This window comes from Egretta garzetta, unplaced genomic scaffold, assembly GCF_000687185.1.
Source record: "Egretta garzetta isolate BGI_Z169 unplaced genomic scaffold, ASM68718v1 scaffold152, whole genome shotgun sequence".
Lineage (NCBI taxonomy): Eukaryota > Metazoa > Chordata > Aves > Pelecaniformes > Ardeidae > Egretta > Egretta garzetta.
The window spans coordinates 1,186,881-1,207,472 of NW_009259037.1; the positions used below are offsets into that span (position 1 = coordinate 1,186,881).

A 20,592-nucleotide genomic window follows, 5' to 3' on the forward strand; every position below is an offset into this window, starting at 1 on the left:
AACAAATATTTTACAGTTTAGCTTTCAACTGTAGGCTGAAGACCACTAGGTTTATAGAAGTACATGCATTGTTTGCTAAACAGTCTCAAAGTATTCAAATGAAATCCTAGAATATTTCAAACTTTAAGAACATTGACCAAAACACATTCGAGGCTCTATAGAGCAAGAGCTTAAGTCTTGGTTTATCATTGAAATTAGCAGCTCTAAAAGCAGCTGTAGCATAAGAATATATACAAGCACATTTGAATTTCACCTTCTTACCAGACTGGGTGGAAGATTTTTATTTAAATAAGATAACTAGAAAATAAAAGAAAAAACACCTTTCAATAGCCACAGTACTCACAAACTAACACTATCCCCTTTAAGGGAGAAAACTTGGCTGAGAACAGAAAAGAAACTAATGAAAATAAATTATTAAAAGATAGGCTTAGTTTGATATTTATAAATTCCAACAATACATTAGAGTACTAGCACACAGAACAACAGATTATTTTTGAAAAAAAAGAACACTCATCTTCTGGGGCAAATTTCCCCATTTCAAGTTCGAGGATAACCAATGCCCATACTCTGCGCTTCCTGCATCCCATCCCCTCTTCACAAATAAGTAAGGATTAATTTTTAATGGCTTACCTGTATTAGCAACATCATAATTATTAAGTGTCTATTACCAGAAACTAAGAAGTCTAAAATTAATCAATTATGAATGTTTTTAAAAGTATTTATCTGAAGGAGTTTATATGTATTTTCAAACAGAAAGGTAGTCTATGGCTGAAAAATTATTCCTAAGACAACAGAACAAGGAAATGGAATACCACATCACTACTAATACCAATGTACTTGTAATAAATAACCCTATGCCACAAAATTACCTGCAGTGTTTCATCTTTTGGAGATCTAGAACGCCTCTTTCTTGGAGTTGATTGGAGAGGATATTCAAATCTGGAAGAAATATTTGAAGAGACAAGCATTAAGTCATCAGCTATTTGACAAAAAACTCCCGTTATTAAGATACATGGCCTAGCAATAGTTGTCCACTCCCAGTGACACACACATACCACTTTTACAACATTTTACACATTTACAACACTTTTAACTACATCAGAATACTTCTAAGTTTTCCCCTAAAAATAACTACCCTTGAAAGAAAATCAAAATGATATCTCTGGACAATTCTATCTTTATTGGTTTAGCTTGACGCAATATAAAAGTGATAAAAAAATATCTTTAAGCAATCCTGCTTTCTGAAGAAGGTCCAAGACATTATAAAAAAATATGAAATAAACTAGATTAACTTCTGTTTCTGAAGATGGTAAAAGGACGTTTTAAGCTTTCCCATTTATCTACAGCCATCTTCTGTATCTTCAGCCAGCAGTAAGAGCCTGTGTCCACAAAGCTCCCCGCACTGTCTGCCTGCAGAAGGCGTTCTAGGATCGGGGCATTAACAGTTTGTCACTGGCACTTACCTGAAAGAACGATCAATAATAGTTAACACATCTCCATGCTTCAGAGGCACAGGTTGCTGAAAACAACCACCATTCAGCTGCGTAGGATTTACTGTACTTAAGTTAGTCAATATTGCCTAAAAATAAAACAAACATTTCAGCAGCCTGATGAGATGCACCAATGCAATGCATATGTCATTAAAATACGTATATCTTACCTCCTTGTTTTCATTTACTTCAATTTTACAATGTTCTTTCGAGACCTGAGGCAATTGGATGCGAATATCACATTCTGTTCTCCTGTGGGTGAAAATACAATTTGAGTTTCAAGACACACAGAAAACAGAAAAATCTGGCTGCTATAGAATTAGGTGATTTCCCAACTCTTCAGCTAATAATTGTACAGCAGCATAATACTTCCTTAAATGTGGTAACATGAAGAAAATGAACTACCCAAGTCTTTCAACTGCAGCAAAAAATAACAGGAGCTCACACTTCTACAACATCAGAGAATCCACATCAGAAAAAATATGTGAAATATCCAAATTCTGGAAAAAGCCGCTCACAACGAGCCAAAAGAGATATGTTTACAACAGCTACCTGGTGGGTTGAGATTACTGGTTTTCTGACTTGCAGGTTGCCAAAGACTTGCGGAATATTTTTAGAAAACACCAGCATGTGCTTGCTCACTCTCAGGCATTTGTTACTGATCACTCTCAGAGACAGAATATTAGGTACATGGCCCTTTGGTCTCACCTGCACAGCCACTTCTACCTTCTTAGAAGTTGTTAGTAAGCAAAAGCTGTGTTTCTAAGTGTACAGGCTTTTTCTTTCTTTTTTTTAGGCAAATCTCTAATGCTTTTGACATGCTGCAGGCCTTAGGCAGCAAACATATCAGCTAGCATGCCAACGGTACTGTTCACAGAAGCACCTGACACCTCTCACAGCAGCTGGCAGAAATTAATGTTTGTACCATTAAGTATCACCTGTCTGGGCAGCTCTGCTGAAGCCAAACAACAGTATTATTGACACTGGAGTGCTTCCCATAGACTTTCGCTATGGAATCTGATTCAGGACTGAATCATTACAGTTATTTAAGATATCTATCAGTCAGTAAAGTGCTGAGCAGACCTAGTTTAAGAGAAGCAAAAACATTTTATTTAAAGCCTATTTATAGTAAGATCATCTAGTCAAGCCTTCACATATACCATTCAGGTATATTAAGTTTATCTTTTAATGTAAAATAGCTGGATCAAGCTCAAACCCCACGATCACTCAGCTGCATAAGGCAAAGCGAGTTTCAAGATTGGAGGAGATGGTATAAGTTCTTATTAATTTTTAACATTAATTCTAGATATTGGCCAATGAATCGCATTACTGAGGTTTTGGAGAACCAAAAAAAAAAAAATAATTAAGAGCACCAATGTAATGAAGATGGTCAAATACAAGCCATGTACCTCGCTTCTGTTCACTAGCCAAGTATCTGGAAACCACCTCCAGATAAAAGAATACCATCATTTGCTTGTCAACTGTGTATTCCTTTCAATCCCTTCCCCAGATTTCCTTTGGCCAGAAACTCAAAAAAAAAAAAAAAAAATAGTTCTGGCAAGGGAAAAAAAAAAGGTAACAGAAAATAAGTTTGGCTTTTTAGTCTTACAGTTAAGCTTAGTTCAGTACCACCTTCCCGCCCTTGAACATGATTCACAAATAAACAAACATTTATTTTTGAAAATAAGATATCATCAACAGGAAAAACATCACTAATATTATTTCTATGTATGCAAGTACTCAACTAATTCTCACCTTCCAAATAAACAAGAACTTGCAGTGAGTGGAAAACTAATCCCATCAGTCCCATTCCGTTTAATTACAACAATGTTCCCAAAGAACGGCATCTTCAAATTCAACCGTAAGGAATCTGACCTATAAAAGAACGTCAAAATTACACAACCAAATCATGCTTTGTGTATTTATGAAAGTAAATCAATGTAATTATTCCTTTAACTTCTGCCCAAGAGACATTTTCCAATGTACAGCAGAAGAATCCCAGTGCCATTTAAACCTGCACACCTGCGTAAAACTGGGAACTATTTATCGTTAGCAACCACTGTAATCACACGCAGGAAGCTGAAGGTACTTATTTCGTCACACAACGTGGCAAGAGCAGTCATCGAGTGTTCATGTAAACTCAGTTACACCACTTCTGCATATGCAATAGGTATTTGCTACCCTTCAGAGCCTCTATAAAGACTCGGGGCCAACACATCCTGTATTTCATCCCATACACAACTTAAAACTCCTCATGTAAACAGTCGCTCCTCCTCACCCAAATCCAGATGTTACGCATTCTCTTATCTACATGGAAATGCTTAGGCTTGATTTTAAAGTGAACAGAGACCAACTGACTATAGTTGTATCCTCATGAAAAGAAGGTGAAAATATTGATGTTGCCAGGAAGGAGCATTCATAGAATCACCCTGGCCAGAAAAGACCTCCGAGATCACCGAGTCCAACCTTTAACCTAACCCTGCCATCCCACCACTAAACCCTGGCCCTAAGCACCTCATCTGTCCTTCTTTTAAATACCTCCAGGGATGAGGACTCCACCACCTCCCTGGGCAGCCCATTCCAGAGCCTGACAGCCCTTTCGGTGAAGAAGTTTTTCCTAATGTCTAGCCTAAACCTGCCCTGGCGCAGCTTCAAACCATTCCCCCTCGTCCTACCATCTGTGACCAGGGAGAAGAGGCTGAACCCCCCCTCCCTACAGCCTCCTCTCAGGCAGCTGTAGAGCAGGAAGACAGCTGAAAAGAAGGCGGAAAGTTCGGGCGCTGCTGGGTTCTAGAATTCTATGATCTTGTGTCGGGCTGCTGACACAGCTGAAAGGGTGGCAAGGGCACCCGGGCGTCCATGCCCACGGAAAGCAGAAGGAACGGCGTTTAACTTCAAAAAAAAATAATAATAAAAAAAAAAAAAAATAAAAAACCAACCAAACAAACTGAAACTTCAGTGTAGTTATGTAGAATGCCACAGTATTAAGTTTATACACTTTTGGTTTTTAGTGTATGTGGGGATGTAATGTGGAGCAATTTTCTTCAGAAAGAAGTCCCGCAAGTGTTCCCAGTTCTGTAACTACAGTTCATAGATACATGATGTTTTCACTAATTCATCAGTTCTTATAAACCAAAAGCACACTGATATATCAGTTGATTTTTCATATAGAACTGTTTTTTGTTCCAGAACTACCAAAAGCAATAATCTGGGCCTTGTAATGCAACAACTTTTTCAGGCTGTTGAATCTGATATTTGAACTTTCTGCAAATTAAACTCAAATTCTAATAATAGCTACTCTTTAGCTATTCTTTTTTAAATCTACTGTAAGAGCTATTGTTGTGAGCATTGAAGTGTCCACTGGAGACAGGATTCTGAAGGTTATAGTCAAGGACACATAGACAATCCATCATTTTTAACACTTCTGGTAGGTCAAATTTTAAATGCTTTTTTCCTTTGAGGAAGACATCTGAACGTTTTCCCCCTTATCAGAAATGAGCTTGTAATATATCTTTCCAAGAGAGAATTTTTCTGGTGTTTTTAGGATAATCTAACTCCATTAGTAAAAGCATAATTACCCACAGTTCATCTTTGACTTTGATTACTTAGGAAAATATTTGGATGTTTCTTCTGTTTGTATTAATTTATTTTCTTTTTTGTCAGCAGTCAGTGCTACAGACAGACATTATAACACTTGTCTCCTGAAGTTTTAACACCGTGATGTTTGCCCATGCTAAACATGTTATATTAGATATGAGACTGCTATCTCTGCCAGCAAGCCTCACTGTCTTGGAGACTGCTTCCTTGATCTGTGCCCAACTAGCTTCTCTGAAAATAGCTTGCTTGCGCAAGATTTGGTCCTCTCTGGAGTGCTCTTGATGTAAGAAGAAAGCAGAGATATGAGAAGAAACTGTGCACTGGTAGTGTTGATGTTGCAAATTCCTGATGTTTGTGCTAAACCTAAATAGGGAAGCCATAGATCACATATAGGTAGCGTTAGAATCCTAGAATGTTTTGGGTGGGAAGGGACCCCCAGAGGTCACCCAGCCCAACCCCCCTGCAGGAGCAGGGACACCTTGAACCACATCAGGTTGCTCACAGCCCCGGCCAACCTGGCCTGGAATGTTCCCAGGGATGGGGCCTCCACCCCCTCTCTGGGCAACCCCTGCCAGGCTTTCACCACCCTCACTGGAAAGAATTTCTCCAGGGATGGGGCCTCCACCCCCTCTCGGGGCAACCCCTGCCAGGGTTTCACCGCCCTCACTGCAAAGAATTTCTTCCTTAGATCCAGCCTAAACCTCCCCTGCTTCAGTTTAAAGCCATCCCCCCTTGTCCTGTCCCAGCTGGCCCTACTAAAAAGCTTGTTCCCCCCTTTCCTCTGGGCCCCCTTGAAGCCCTGACCGGCCGCACTCAGCTCTGCCCGCAGCCTTCTCCAGGCTGAAGGAGCTGGGAGTGTGGCCTGAGCCTCGTGAGAGAACACCTCAGATCGTTTAAAAAAGGTCCACAATCAGTTTATATCACTTCAGCTTAACTCAGGCAGCTGCTTTCTCAGCTAATTTAAGCATCTGTATCTGATTTCTGCACTGGTCTTCTGGTAATTAGATTAAAATACTCATAAAAATAAAGAGGCTTTAAAAATGAGGGGAGCAGGGAAGGGAGAAGGGTGGGTGGAGGAAGCAGCACTATAAACTAGCATCTTAAGTCCTTTTTATTCAGTCATTTAGTTACCTTCACTTATCTAAAAAAACGGATTCCCATCTCTGCTCCCAGACAGGAATCCATTACTAAGACTCGAATTCGAGAATCTGCAAGACAAACAATTGAGAATCCAGACAAACACCGTTTGTACTGCTCTGTCTTGAAGACAGAAGGGGAAAAGAAAAAAAAAAAAAAAGAAAAAGAACCAGCAAGTAGCCAGAATTTAGTTCAGGTAGAAAGAGCGGGTACAAAAAAAACATCGCATTGCCATCCACAGCCTTGATGAGGCTTATATTTTTTGATATTGCTATCATGTGTTTGTACAAATTTAAAAATTAACCTCCAATCAATGAAATAAACTCCTGGTATTAAAAATGAAAAGAAGGCATAATTTGAAAACAGCTAAGGAGAGGAAGGTACCTTTTGAATATAATCCTAGATCTGAAACATTTTTCAGAGTGGAAAGGCTTTTAACCATAGCCCTCTCCAGAATACACAAGATCCCTTTTTAAAATGCTTTTAAAAATTTGCGCAGAAAAATGCAGATTATGCTGAGACTATGCAACTTTCATCGCTATGTTCAGTTCTTCCTGTAGTTTGAATACTTGCACCGGTGGTCTGAAACTACAAAATGTAGGCCCCAACCACCTAATTTTTATTCTCCGGAGCCTCCTCTATGTGATCCACAATATTAAGTTTTAAAAGCAAGGTACCTACTTGTTTTCTCATTCTTTCTGATGTCCGAGGGAGTCATGAAAGCATTTGGACTTGTAGAAAAAAGATTGGAAGGTGCTGGTTTTGCCTCCATGAAGCAGTATAGGGAAATGCTTAAAAACCAAACCCAGAGATTTGCCAAGCAGCATATGAAGATTCAGGTGACTTAATACTCTTCCCTCCCCCCCGGTAGGCCAGTACTGAGGGGGACAGGGAACAGGACCCTTCTTTTGGCATCAGTTTGCTCAGACTGTCTGAAATCTCATTTTCAGGCTGTGTTTCCACCAAAATCTAAGCTGCACTAACCTCTGTTGCTGGAGAAGTAAGCAGAAAAGAAATTTAAAATATGCACAAAAACAAAGTACTTCCAGAAATTCTGAATGATTTGGAGAAAAAAAAAAAAAAAAGAGCAATTTACTCTTACAGATTATATTTAAAGTATACCCTGCATAATATGCATAAGTTTGAATTTCTGACATCTTTCCCCTCTATTTCCTAGCCACCAAACATAAACTGATTTTTATCTTTTAAGATGACTACGGGAAAAACATCCTGCAGTGTGGGTTCCAACTTGCACAGTATTTTTGATAGGCACCATATTATCAAAGACATATAAACCCAAAATATTTCAGTTACCAGACACCTTCAAAAAGCAAACCTCATTTTTACCACAACTGATTTACAGCCAAGACAGCCTCGCTCAATTCCTTTCCTCCTACCCCAACATCACACTTTTAGTTTCCCCCCCCCCCAAGATGGCTGGGGAGACTCCAAGGACAAAAATAGACAAGTTGTTGGGTGATGCCTGATTTTTTTTATATATTATTTTTATAATAAATATGCATTACTGAGATATGGAATCTGGTGACCGTAATTGAAGTTAAAGTTCTATGCATGCATGGGGGAAAGAGCTACAAAGGGAGAAAGGCCTTTTACAAGGTCATCCACTCTTTTGTGCTTCAGGGGATAAAATTCTACTATTCGGATCTTCCACAAAGCAGAACTCCTTTTGATATTACTACTGTTTTAGCTAATTATCTAGTTTGCCTCAAATATTATTTTCTGTGGTAGGATGACTTTAGGGCACTTTAGATGTGATGCAGTTAGATATAAGCAGCTTTTTAAATGTTTGGGGTTTTTTTTTTCCTTTGAATTAAATTACTCTGAAGTCTATAAGGTTTGGTGGGGTTTTAATTTAGTTCAGCATATTAAGTCATGACCTTATTATTATACCTTCAGCGCGTCACGATCGCTTTATGCTACCGGACAATCTTGTATTTAGATGTAAAACATTCAGACAAAATCAGAATTCTAACGTTGGGTATCATTGCCAATAAACCGATATTAAAGTCAGCTCCTTCCTGGGGGTCTTCACAAGCACAGTTACACCTGAACCATGTACCTAAACCAGTTTATACCAGTAAAACTCTTGGAAAGCAGAATTCATTACAGTGTCTACAAGTCCACATCTGATCAAACTAAGCTGGACAGCGAAAGAGCGATTTTGCCGCTGTTGTTATATGGGCACTGTCACGTTGACAAGGGCTTTGGTGATTTTACCAAAACCAAAAAAAATAGAATCTGCAGTATGCCGATAATTGTATATTCTGCCGTGACATACTGTGGTTTATTAGTGCACTTACTGCACAGAATCCTGCCACATCCTTTGTGATAAACGTCTCTGCAAACGCAGCAATACTTACAGGAAAACACAAATGATAATAAAGGTTTTAAGCGTGTCTTTAAATCTTGTCTTCAACAGCAGCGGTGCTCTCTTAAATAGTAGATGTACAAATATTTGCAAAGGTAGATTTATAGGGGGGGAAAAAATGATATTTTCTTCAAGGTTTAAATTTTCTGTTAGGGTCATTTGTTCTGTGAACATTTAATTCACAAGTCGACAACTACGTCTGCATACATGTTGAAGTAAAGCTGTCACCTTTCAAAAAATGCGTTGAAAATGTTTATTTTAAATCAGTCATTGAACCTCCTTGCCAGTTCTTTAGGCATTTTTAACTTATTCGACTAGTTAAAGGGTAATTGGGAAACAAGCTACTTCCCTGAGATCCATCCGTATGGATCTGTGAGGCTTTTCAGGACTGATCAGGCTTATCAGCAGAAGGCTGTGACCCAGCAATACAACAAAGCCCCTCACCACTAAAGCATACTGGGCTGAAGCCTTGAGCCAAGAGCAGGAGAACAACGAAATAAAGAGAATTAGAAAAGTTAGCATCTTAATTCCTCACAGGAAGATCTTTAATACAAGGTCATTTGTTCTGGTTTCTTAACGGGTAGTTTGGAAGCACTCGAATGAACAAAGCTTATTTCTCACAGATTTGTACTACTGCTGGTTTTTAACTGAAAGTCTAAAAAAGCGCAAGTCCCCGTTAAAGCTTTTACTGGATTAGGGCTTTTATAAGGCATATTAGGTATTAGGTAAATAAGGCACTGCATGCAGGCAGCAACTTTACTATTGGTGAAAGGCCATTACCACTAATCAGCCCCTGTTTTTCAAAAATGGAGTTACCTTTGAATCTGCCAGTGCCCTCTCAGTGTAGCTGTGATTTGGCCAGTGGCTCCAGAAGACACAGCAGGGAAATGAATGGAGGCACGAACAAAACGATGGCAGTGAGCCTTGCTTCTAGAACTGCCAAAACTAAAAAAAGTTCAGGCAGAGTTGCACCTGGTAAGCCATGATTACACTGCTAACCTCTAAAAAAAAGTGTTAATGTAGATGCGATTAGCATAAATTCAGCTGCACTGTCATCACAGATGAGTTCTCAAATTGATTTCGTTTACAAATTTTTATTGGGTTGGGCACTGAAAAATACACACCAGAAGGACGGGATGTCATCCAGAGAGACCTGGACAGGCTGGAGAGGTGGGCCTGTGTGAACCTCATGAGGTTCAACAAGGCCAAGTGCAAGGTCCTGCAGCTGGGTCGGGGTAACCCTTGGTATCAGTACAGGCTGGGGGAAGAAAGGATGGAGAGCAGCCCTGCCCAGAGGGACTTGGGGGTGCTGGGGGATGAAAAGCTGGACATGAGCCGGCCGTGGGCGCTGGCCGCCCAGAAGGCCAACCGTACTCTGGGCTGCATCAGGAGAAGTGTGGCCAGCAGGTCGAGGGAGGAGATTCTGCCCCTCTACTCTGCTCTGGTGAGGCCTCACCTGGAGCCCTGCGTCCAGCTCTGGAGCCCTCAACACAAGAAGGACATGGACCTGTTGGAGCGGGTCCAGAGGAGGGCCACAAAAATGATCCGGGGGCTGGAGCACCTCTGCTATGGGGCCAGGCTGAGGGAGTTGGGGGTGTTCAGCCTGGAGAAGAGAAGGCTGCGGGGAGACCTGATTGCGGCCTTTCAGTACCTAAAGGGGGCCTATAGGAAAGATGGGGAAAATCTTTTTAGTAGGGCCAGCTGGGACAAGACAAGGGGTAATGGCTTTAAACTAAACCAGGGTAGGTTTAGACTAGATATAAGGAAGAAGTTCTTTACAGTGAGGGTGGTGAAACACTGGAACAGGTTGCCCAGAGAGGTGGTGGAAGCCCCATCCCTGGGAACATTCCAGGCCAGGTTGGCCGGGGCTGTGAGCAACCTGATCTAGTTAGCGGTGTCCCTGCTCCTGCAGGGGGGTTGGACTGGATGACCTCTAGGGGTCCCTTCCAACCCAAAACATTCTACGATTCTATGATTCACACTGTGTAAAGCAAAGTCTAGAGATTAGTAAGTCATTGTATGATGAATCTCTGAAAGTTTCATCTTTTGCAATAGACTTCCTCTCTTAAAATGATAGTTTATTACACTGACACATATAATTGCCCCTAGGATGTTTTGAATGCTTGTATTCACACACATAACCCAATTTTAACAAATTATGGGAGAGGAATCCGTGTAAGTTTATGAACAAATGCGGTACGTTTTCCAAAATGGTTTCTATTCACCTTTAAAAAATACTTTGAAATAATACATTTCTCTTTCTTTCCAGCGATGAAAGAACACAGCAGAACAAAATACTACGGGAAAGAAACTGTGAAAGATCAAACTTCTGTATGTGATGTGAAGCAGTAACAGGTATTTTAAAGCAAAAACTTCTGTGTTTCACAAAATCAAAGTTCATCTTGAAAACTAGCTTTCCAGTAGGCTGTTTTCACATAAAGCCTTCAAAGCCATAAAAGGTGACTGGAAAGCAAACTATACGGTGTCATGGTAAAATATATGATTTTTTTAAATGTAAATGAGTACTTTGTAGTCTGTGTCTGGGACTGGGCATGTTTTTATTCTGTGCCTGCGTAACAGACTTGCCAATCACAAAGTTACAGAACTGCTCAGGTAAGTGCACTCCTCACCAAGAAATGTTATCCTGGGCAACTCTGGATACTAAACCAGTGAAAACCCTCTAACCTGGCAGCAAAATTCTTACTTCAGCAAATTTTGCCCTTAACTTCAACAGATCATTTATAATCCTAAAGGTGACCATAAGAGGGATTTTGCATTGCCCGTTCAGTCCTTTTGCACATCTGCAATTTGTGTAAGCGTTAGTGATTTATACTTTTATTTATTACGACCGGGGCAAGATTCCAGAGAGCTCTGTTTACACAGACTGATTACCATTCAGCAAAGTACATCGACCTCTGTTAAAGTACGCGGTACTCTAACACGGGAGGGGAGCTAGCCCACGGGCTGCTTCCTTGGAAACAGCTTGTACTCGTACGTAGGCTACCACATGGCTACCATAAAAATCCCAACTAGAAAATACTCATATAACATCTTGAAGCAAAGTGGTGTAAAAGAAAAAAAATATATATATTTTATAAAGACTAAGCCTGTAGTGGTGTCTCCAAGAAGACAGGATCATCACCTTATCTCACAGAGACAGCGAGGAGGACGGAGCCAGCCCTCTGGCTGCTCGCTCGCTGCCTGTAGTACGGAAACATAAAAGACGTGGCCCGCAGCTGATTCCGCTGCATCCTGTCTGCTGGTGTCAGATCACTGCCACCGCGAGCCCAAACTGAGCTTCATAACCTGACACCGTTGCCGCTGTGCTAAATAATTCCTTCTCAAGCTCTTCCAGACTGGTCTAGTTTTGCTTTCTTTGTGTCTACCCAACTGGCATGAAGTTACAACGTCGATCTTTTGTTCAACCCTTCTAAATAGTTTGAGCGTGACATTGATGAAAACACCGGAACAATTTCTAATGTAATGGAAACAGGTGAAAGAAAAAAAAAAAAGGTTATTTGTGAAAAGAACTTCCTTGGCAAAGTCTCAGCCTGAGTAATGATTTAGTAATTCTTCTTCCCTGTGCAAAGTAACACAGAAAACGTATAAAAGTCATTAGAAGAAAGCTCTTATTAAAATATCAAAATTACAATGTAATCCTTTAATACCTAAGATGAAGAACATTCACAGTGAAGTTCAATTGCTTCAAAAATTCTCAGGCGCATTGAACAATTTCTGTATTAAGGAGAGCATAGGACTTGACCTATATGCCCTATGCAGAAAAAACACGCCTCAGATCTGGCTTAGTTTATACTGTTTAAAAAACCTATTAAAATAAACAGATTTCATGAACAGTTTACAATGAGGCTGGGTTTCTTCTGAAAGCTGAGTTTCTAAAAACAGAACCATCTTTAGCATCGCAAGACGTAAAATGCAAAATCTCGATCAAGAAGCACGAGGTCTTTGTGGTATTTCTTTGTAATGTTTAGAAGTAGGAAAAAAAACGCGCACATTCTCATCACATGAGCCAAGAAAAATTAATCGCTAGAGAAGTGCACAACAATAAAATTGAGTTCTTCCATGTAACTAAATAGAATCTGTACATATAAACAAGATTGCAAAAGATACAGGTTTCATACCTTAGAGTGGTGTTATTTCTGTATTCCAGTGCAGTCTTATAATTCTTCTGTTTGTTACAGATTTGTCATTAAAATGGGGCATAGTAGAGAAGAGAGGGTGTCTGCCGTGAGAAAAACACTTCCACTCATTGGACCTCAATTATACTGTCACCTTCTCGCTGAAATCTCTTTTTTGGTGGTGTTAAAGGTAAACACGAACACTTTTATTGTCAATACGGTATCTACCAGCCACACGTGAGCAAGGCTTTAAGGAGCTGAGGATCGAGTGATCCCAAGTCTTTTCTACAACTTTAGGTTTGTTGTTAATAAAACCGCTATGATCAGCTCTATGTTCATGAAGGGGCTTTTTATTGTTGATCTTTAATTCAGAAACAGACCAACAGAGGCGCGCTAAGACGAACACAGGAACAAGTCTGGTAGCTAGTAATCCCCGTTGTTTAGCTTGAGTCATCCAAAAATGGTGATTCTACTATACTGCCAGACAGAACCTCGTTGTACTAGAAATTGGGCAGACCTGGAGTAATCAGTAATTGCGATTATCAATAACGATTTAAATGAAGCAATGATTAATTAGTCACGGATTAATACTTGAGATTCTTCTCTTTTCTGAAACCACACAAAGGTTCTGTTCTCACACAAAGTTAACTGCCAGCGGGCTCACAAGCTGTGCAACTTGGTATCTGCTAAAAGTATACGATCCAATCACACACAACATTTTATCGGCTCCTCTGAAATCATTAAAAAAAATTAATAGCTTTTACATGTAATGAAAAAGATGGCGCTTAACTTGGTACCACTTAGTGTCCCAGGAAGAAACGGCAATGTTCCCTGAACACTGATTTCCTAAAGGCTCTGCATTTCAGCACGGTGTATCCCTGGATTTAAAACCGCGAGCACGTTCTTGATTAGTGAAATCTATCTTTTCGATGAAGAGACATCTATCTCTCGAAGCAGAGACATCTCTTGAGGAAGCGACACTTCAGCTGCCGCCGGTACGCGTGCTGCTGCGGTTATTCCCGGATGGTTCAACCGGTGTTGAAAGCAGCGCCGTTACCAAGCGCCAACGCTTGAATGTTAGAGCAGCGCACAAGCAGACACGCAAACTAAAAGCTCCTCCAAACACGTGTGGAAGAAATACTCAGAAAATTGCCTACACTGAAAAGGTCCCTCCCAAACGCTAGGTGTCAGGTACCAGATGGAACAGGGCTAAAGGGGTCCAACACGTCACTATTGCTTCATTACATCATGCTGGACAAATGATGTAATTTGTCTTTTCAGGTCTCAGTGATATTAGCTTGACATTAGGATTGTAACCTTTCAGCACAGTTACTCCTGGTGTACGTACATCTCCCCTGGCACGCCCCACAACACTGGGCCACCTCGATTCTTTTTGGCACGAGGTCCAAGAAAAAAGCCTGTTGAAATGAATGAAGAAATTGCCGTTAACTGGAGTGGGCGTTCAGTTAACGACGGGCGAGACAGCTGAAAGTTAAGCTACTATTTCTATCTTGGTATGATACCGTGGCGTGCCACAGAACTATCAAAACTTCGGTACAAAAGAACAGAACGGTTTCGGGTGCTGTGAGCGAGCTCTCTCCCCTCTGGCTAAACCTTCCCGTTTCGTGAAATCCCCTCTCCCGCAGGGACCGGCGCCCGCTCCTCCATCCCACGGAGCAGCCTGCCGCGCAAAATGGCGCTGGGCTCCCCCCCGCCTCCGGAATGGAGCACAACCCCCAGCTTTTGGCAGCTCTGCCCCACACCCATGCTTCTCTGGCAGGACGGGCTCGGCCAAAAAGCATGGGGCCGCTGGGCCCAGGCGCTGCGGGGCGACACTGGGGGTGTCACGGGGCCAGGCTTCCAGTCGCCGCATTTGTGCTCAAAAGGGAAGGCAGCGGTGGGACGAGTCATGGCAAAGCTCGATCTCATCTTACTTACCCACCACTGTTAGGGAAGACCCGGCCTCTCGATTGCTATCGTGAGCTGACACTTTATATGCACAATGCTTCAGTTAGGACGCGAATCGGAGTGTTATTTCCAAATCGCTGCGGATAAGTACTGCAAAATTATTTCTCTAGATAATGGATTTCAACTCCTTTAGAATACTTAATTCAAATGAACACGCAGTACAGGAATGAAATGAAAAGATTTAAAGCAAGCAATGCAGTTTGAGAATAAAAACGAAGCTTTGTTCTTGCATCAGAATGTATTAGATCTTGCAATTTGCATATACAAATAATTCAGCAACATTCACCGGCATTAAAAACACAGCGAGATCAAATTATAAATGTAATAAAAGAAAATAATAATAGCTGAAACTGTATAATACATACATATATTATAAAGATTTGACAACTTAAATACAATTGGGTTATACAGAAAAGTTTCGACAACTTTACATTAAAAATGGTACTTAGGGAAATGAAAACATTTCAAAATACTGAACACAGGCGGTCAGGCTCATTTTAAAAGTTTAAAAAACTGATACGTAAAAATACCCTAAAAAACACTGGTAGTTACAGTATGCATTCTTCGTTAAGGCCCAATTCAGCAAAGCACTTAAGGGATTGCCTCAGGAACAAGGAACCTCCGGTACTTAACCGTCGTGTGGAACAGCGATGCCGTTAAAGCCAACGCTTAAATGCTCAGGTGAACTGGAACCCACCTTAACACGCGAGGACAGACAGTCAAGTCACATAGTGACCAAAACCACATACGGATCAGAACGTACAACTTCTGATCGACTATTTGGCATTTTAAAGTAATTCCATGCAACATAGGAAAATGTAAAAGAAAATGCGTATCTCTCTCTCTCTCTCTCTCTCTCAGGTACAGCTCCCCAGTTACCAGGCTGCTGCAATGAGCAGTCTACCGACTAAACACAAGGACTGGAAAGCAAGCTTTTCAAATCATATATATATATATATTAAAAAAAAAGTCATTATGTAGCTATATTTGTGACTTCTGAAATATATTATAAGTATTTCTCTTTCCTCCTAGATATCTCAATATAGTTAGCAACTAAAATCTCAGTACCCACTTAGTATTTGATGTTTCAGCTTAACTCCATCCTCCTACTTGCTGTAACTCCAGGGAGCCCTGGGGAAGGCGCCCTTGCAGCACGCCCCGCGGCCGGGGGAGCCCGGCTGCCGCTGGGCAGGTTTGCGTCACGAGGCAACTCTTAACCCAAGCTTAAGGGACCCAAAAGGCCGTCCGACAGACAAATTATTTTTCAAATGTAGGCTAAATGGTTGGAAGATCCTGATCTGATGGGACCCTAACAGGCGCTTCTTTGCAAAACGGTGGCAATTTCGTTGCGTTATTTTCTGTCATCACTTAACCTCTCTGAGTCTCCCTGTGCTACAAATGATCATACTGAAAACCCCACTCTGCTGGTTTCCACGCTGAATTTATTTGATGGCTTTTTAAAATTTGCTAAAATTTCAGCATGCAGTAGTACTGTAAACTTCCTTAGCCTTCATTTTCCTTACTCGACGCTTTCTGAGTCTTGAGCGTCTCTTCTAATAGCAACTCACAACAAAGGTTTAGTCGTTAAACAATCTTTTTTAAGTGCATAATTTACTGTACAAATAAATACAGAAGTGCATCGATGGGAGGACAAGAAGCAGTGAATGGCAGCGTTCAAACAGTGTGCTTAGAAACGTCTGAACTGCGCCTTTTCCATTCCGTGTGACAGGAAGGGAGAGGAACGAACACCCTCCCGTTCCCTTGCGTCGTTACAAAGTCTAATGCTGTTTGTTATCGGAAATGGAAAATGGTCATGGGGTAAAATAGTGCAAGAACATTAGTGAAATGATCAGCGTTAAGTTGCTTATTTTAAATAAGGCTTTTATGCTTGCATTGAAAAAAACCCAACCGACTGGACGAGACAGAACTATTGCATATTAGTTACGTAATTAAAAGTACATATTCGCATACTTTGTGCTCATTAATTCATATATGCATTTTAAAGAGTGGAAAAGATAGACTTTGTAAGTATTCAACATTCAGATGCCCTGGGATTTTTGGATTTTCTAACCCCCCAAGCGTATCCTGTTCAGGGCTAGGATAAAGACTTTTAAACTTTATTTCACCAATTATATTATCAGTAGTACTTTCATTAAAAATATATCTATATACACAATCATATACCCCTTTCAGATAAAGGAAGCATTCCCTTTTTGATAATATATACGGGAGGGTAGGAACGTAGAGAAGCTTTTTGCTACAGTGCTTAACGTCGCTAGCGTTACGCTGTTCATAAAATGTTTTTCCAGGATTTTATCCAATATTATTGATTATTCTGTTGAGCCTAATCAAAGAATTGAGAGTTCATCTCTCTCGCCTTTTCACAGAGAAGTGGGAAACGATGCCCGTGCATATAGAGAAGCTTTAGATCCATTTCGGACAATGGCTGTAAAGCCTCTTCAAGTAGACAAGCTCAGGTGCTGCAAAATATACTCTTCTGATATGCAAAATATTCTCAAAATAGTGGTAAACTTGCATTATTGTCTTTCTAAATTGATCTAAGCTGGTGTAATATTTTAGGGAGGAACAAAATAAATGGCCTTTGAAAGCTATCTTAAATCAAACATTCACATCTGTATTTATACCGACTCTATCTCCTCGACAGTAAGACTCAAAATAGAACTGCCATCAACCTGGAGGTCCTTAAAAACAGACTTCAAAAGCAGTTTTATTTTTGCAGTTGGACTGTACATTATTACACGTGAAGGGCCATATTCTGATACCATTATCCTTAATAAGCGCTTCACTCCAACGGCCTCTTTGCCTTCATTGAGACTGTTTGTGAAATAAATGACAAGTAAGCACGAGCAGGGTATCGGAATGTGTCCCCAAATAAACATCTATTTTCATAGCGAAGAAAAGTTTATGGCCAAACCACGTTTCATTTAAACATATGCACCCCAGCTCACTTTTTTTTTTTTTTGGTATGAAATTTAAATCACTTATGTAAAGTTTCAAGAATTGGGAGATGACATTATTGATAAATATTTATAAGTGGGAAAATTCAAAGAAATAGGCCCTCAAGAATTAATTCACCATTATTTAGAATAAAGATTTCTATACCATCTTATAGCGATGTACTGTATATGAACATTATACTTCGCTTTAGAAGATATTTATATTTAAGAAATAACTTTGTACAGAAAATGCGGCTTTTAGAGCAAACACAAGGTCATATTTACAGTAAAGTCAACAATCAAAATGACATGGAATAAATTAACAGAATATACAACTATTTATACAGACAAATTAAAAAATAAGGCAGGAGTTTTCATTTGAAATTAGCATAATCCGAAAATATGTCGATGAAATCTTGTACCACTCTGTAGCAGAATTCATACTGTTCCTGAAAAGCAACAGAAAGGTATCAAAATGTGCTTCGGTGGCAGCGTCCGATTACCCTGGAGAAAACCATACTTGTGTAAATCCCAGTGATAAAAGCGACACATTCTAACTCGGACCAGAACCTGAGGTCTGGCCTGTTCTGATTTTCATTCCTGTATTTTTTTTTTATTTTTTTTTTTAATAAAAGCAATGGTACCTTGCTCTTTTGTCAGACACAGGCTGAGTGCTGCTCTTCAGTTAGGATGATTTCCCTCACCTTTCGAGGCGATAGTTCTTAAACTGAAGCAATTCTTAGACCTCTCTTCTCTTAGACCTCTCTTCTCTTAGACCTCCCTTCTCTTAGACCTCCCTTCTCGTTTAGACCTCTCTTCTCTTAGACCTCCCTTCTCGTTTAGACCTCCCTTCTCGTTTAGACCGAGCAGCTCACTGCACCCGGCTGCTACCGGCTCCCGCCGAAGCGGGAACGACTCCTGTGCGTTCCCCGGGGAGCCAGGCTGTTAACTCCGGGCTCATCGTGGGAGCTTTACCGCAGGAACTAAGTGACCATATAACTTCTGATAACCTAACTTGGAATGTCTGGAACCTTAAAAAACCTCTCGGTTCATTTGACTGAAACGGAGCTCCCCTTGCCAAGGCTGCCTGCAACGCGTTTATCCGCTGCCTGCCTTAGCCTGCTGCCTGCTCCTCTGCATCCTGAAGATGGGACGCATCCTCATCCCCTAGGCGTGCTGGTAACGCCTTCGACAGGATCTGCTGGGTAACAGAATCCGTGACAATGCCGACACTAAGTGGAATTGGCATCTGAATTCACTCCTGCTGGAAAGCAGAGTTTAGCAGAAGCCTTTCCGCAGGCTCAGCTGGGAATATCCGTGGCAATTACACCCTTAACTAACGTTATGAAATCGCAGAGCCAGAACCCCGGAAGAAATATTTCATCCTGGTCTCCGCGTGACTGCAGGTAATCCAGTTCTACTTCAATCCCTTTCCTCCTGTCTGTAGGGTGGAGAAAACATCTACTCTGAAAAGGTGTTTTGAGAGAACGGTTTCTAAAGAAGTTTCAAATTACTGAACGGAAGCTGCTATCAAAATACAAAATATTCAGTATTTTTATATATTTTCCAAAACCATAAAGTCTCAAAAAAACCCCTTTTAAATGTTTATTCAATAGGGAACAGTGTCTGGACCAAGCTTCACGTATTACTTACAGATGACTTTAAAGAAGTCAAAGGCATTTCTCCCTTTCAGTGACTGCAAGCCAATTTAAGCCCAGACATTTTAAGGTAAGAAAGAACAACTGCTACGTAGCTTAAAAGGCATTTACTTCATGGTTTGTCACCTGCAATGCTCTTCTGATTTTATTTAAACACAAAAAGTTCATCTTTTGATTTTGGTTTAACTGTCTCCAGCTCCTAACAGACACAGAACATTTAGGCAAGTTGTATTTTTAGAAATCCTATAAAAAAAACCCCAAAAATCTGTGAAAATATAGATTTCTTATAACACTTTGTACACACACAGCCATTATACATAATTTATTTCAACCTGCAAAAAAAAAAAAAAATATATATCCTTTGTTCTGCCCCCTACAAGAACATTTACACACATACATCCTTTGACGAAGACCCGGGCCGTTAAATACCATACCAGTGTTTGCACCATGTGTGGCCGTTGCAGTCTTAAGCTCTTCACAGCTTGAAATACATCCAAGAGCCCTTCAGCCTTCACTCGCTCCAGGATATTGCTGAGTGCGATGAAGGTTCCCGTTCGGCCAGCGCCGGCACTGCAACGTAAACACAGCTGCTTGACGTACCGTAGGATAAAAACGTTAGGATAACAGTGATATACAATAGCCAAATGCTACTATTAGCCAACTTCGACTCATTTTCTGTGCTTAGTTTGTCGCCTCAGCTATGCTAGAAGGGAGACAATTAATGGCAATTAACTCGGAGCCGGGCTGGAAGCAATAAAGACTCGTTACCGACAGCTTCTGTACGCAAGCGGGGGACCCTGAGCCGGCCACGGCAGCCCGTGGACAGGCTCAGGTAATGACCCAAGCTGCTTGCTCAAATCTGCAGTCATCATCTTCAGCAAAGACAACTTTCGGTGCTCCCGCGCTCTGTTTTCGGTTTTATTCCTGACGGGGGAGCACACAACCTTTAGGCTTTCAGTCGCAAAACTTGGCTATAACGCAAAGAAGCAACATGCGACCAAACCTGCCTGGTTCTATTAGGTTGTGATTTCTATTTCGGCATGGTGGACAGCTATGAAAGCTTTCCCATGATCATTGCTATTAGTACTCCAAAGCGATCTGATGGAAAAAGTCCTATCCAACCGTAATGAGTCAAAGAGATGTACTGACATAAGGACAAACTAAAGCAAGGCAATGCAGCGCTACAGGCTTGGGGAAGAGTGGCTGGAAAGCTGCCTGGCGGAAAAGGACCTGGGGGTACTGGTTGACAGCCAGCTGAAT

At 40.8% G+C, this 20,592-nt stretch overlaps 2 protein-coding genes across 4 annotated transcripts in view; both read right to left on the bottom strand.

The window, feature by feature from the left end:
- Nucleotides 1-3,351, bottom strand: part of MKI67 (marker of proliferation Ki-67) — a 23,771-nt gene extending 20,420 nt beyond the window's left edge. Inside the window, exons 1-4 of the mRNA XM_035890424.1 lie at nt 3,246-3,351; nt 1,661-1,742; nt 1,464-1,579; nt 828-939 (exon numbers count right to left, since the gene is read on the bottom strand). Coding sequence (XP_035746317.1) covers nt 828-939; nt 1,464-1,579; nt 1,661-1,742; nt 3,246-3,337 — 402 coding nt within the window. The 5' untranslated portion in view covers nt 3,338-3,351. The remainder of the gene's footprint in view (nt 1-827; nt 940-1,463; nt 1,580-1,660; nt 1,743-3,245) is intronic.
- A 12,545-nt stretch (nt 3,352-15,896) lies between these two features.
- Nucleotides 15,897-20,592, bottom strand: part of PTPRE (protein tyrosine phosphatase receptor type E) — a 59,431-nt gene continuing 54,735 nt past the window's right edge. For all 3 annotated transcript variants that reach the window (XM_035890425.1, XM_035890426.1, XM_035890427.1), the window contains 2 exons: nt 19,767-19,902; nt 15,897-18,123 (listed from right to left, as the gene is read on the bottom strand). In XM_035890425.1, the coding sequence (XP_035746318.1) occupies nt 18,049-18,123; nt 19,767-19,902 (211 nt within the window). In that variant the 3' untranslated portion in view covers nt 15,897-18,048. The remainder of the gene's footprint in view (nt 18,124-19,766; nt 19,903-20,592) is intronic.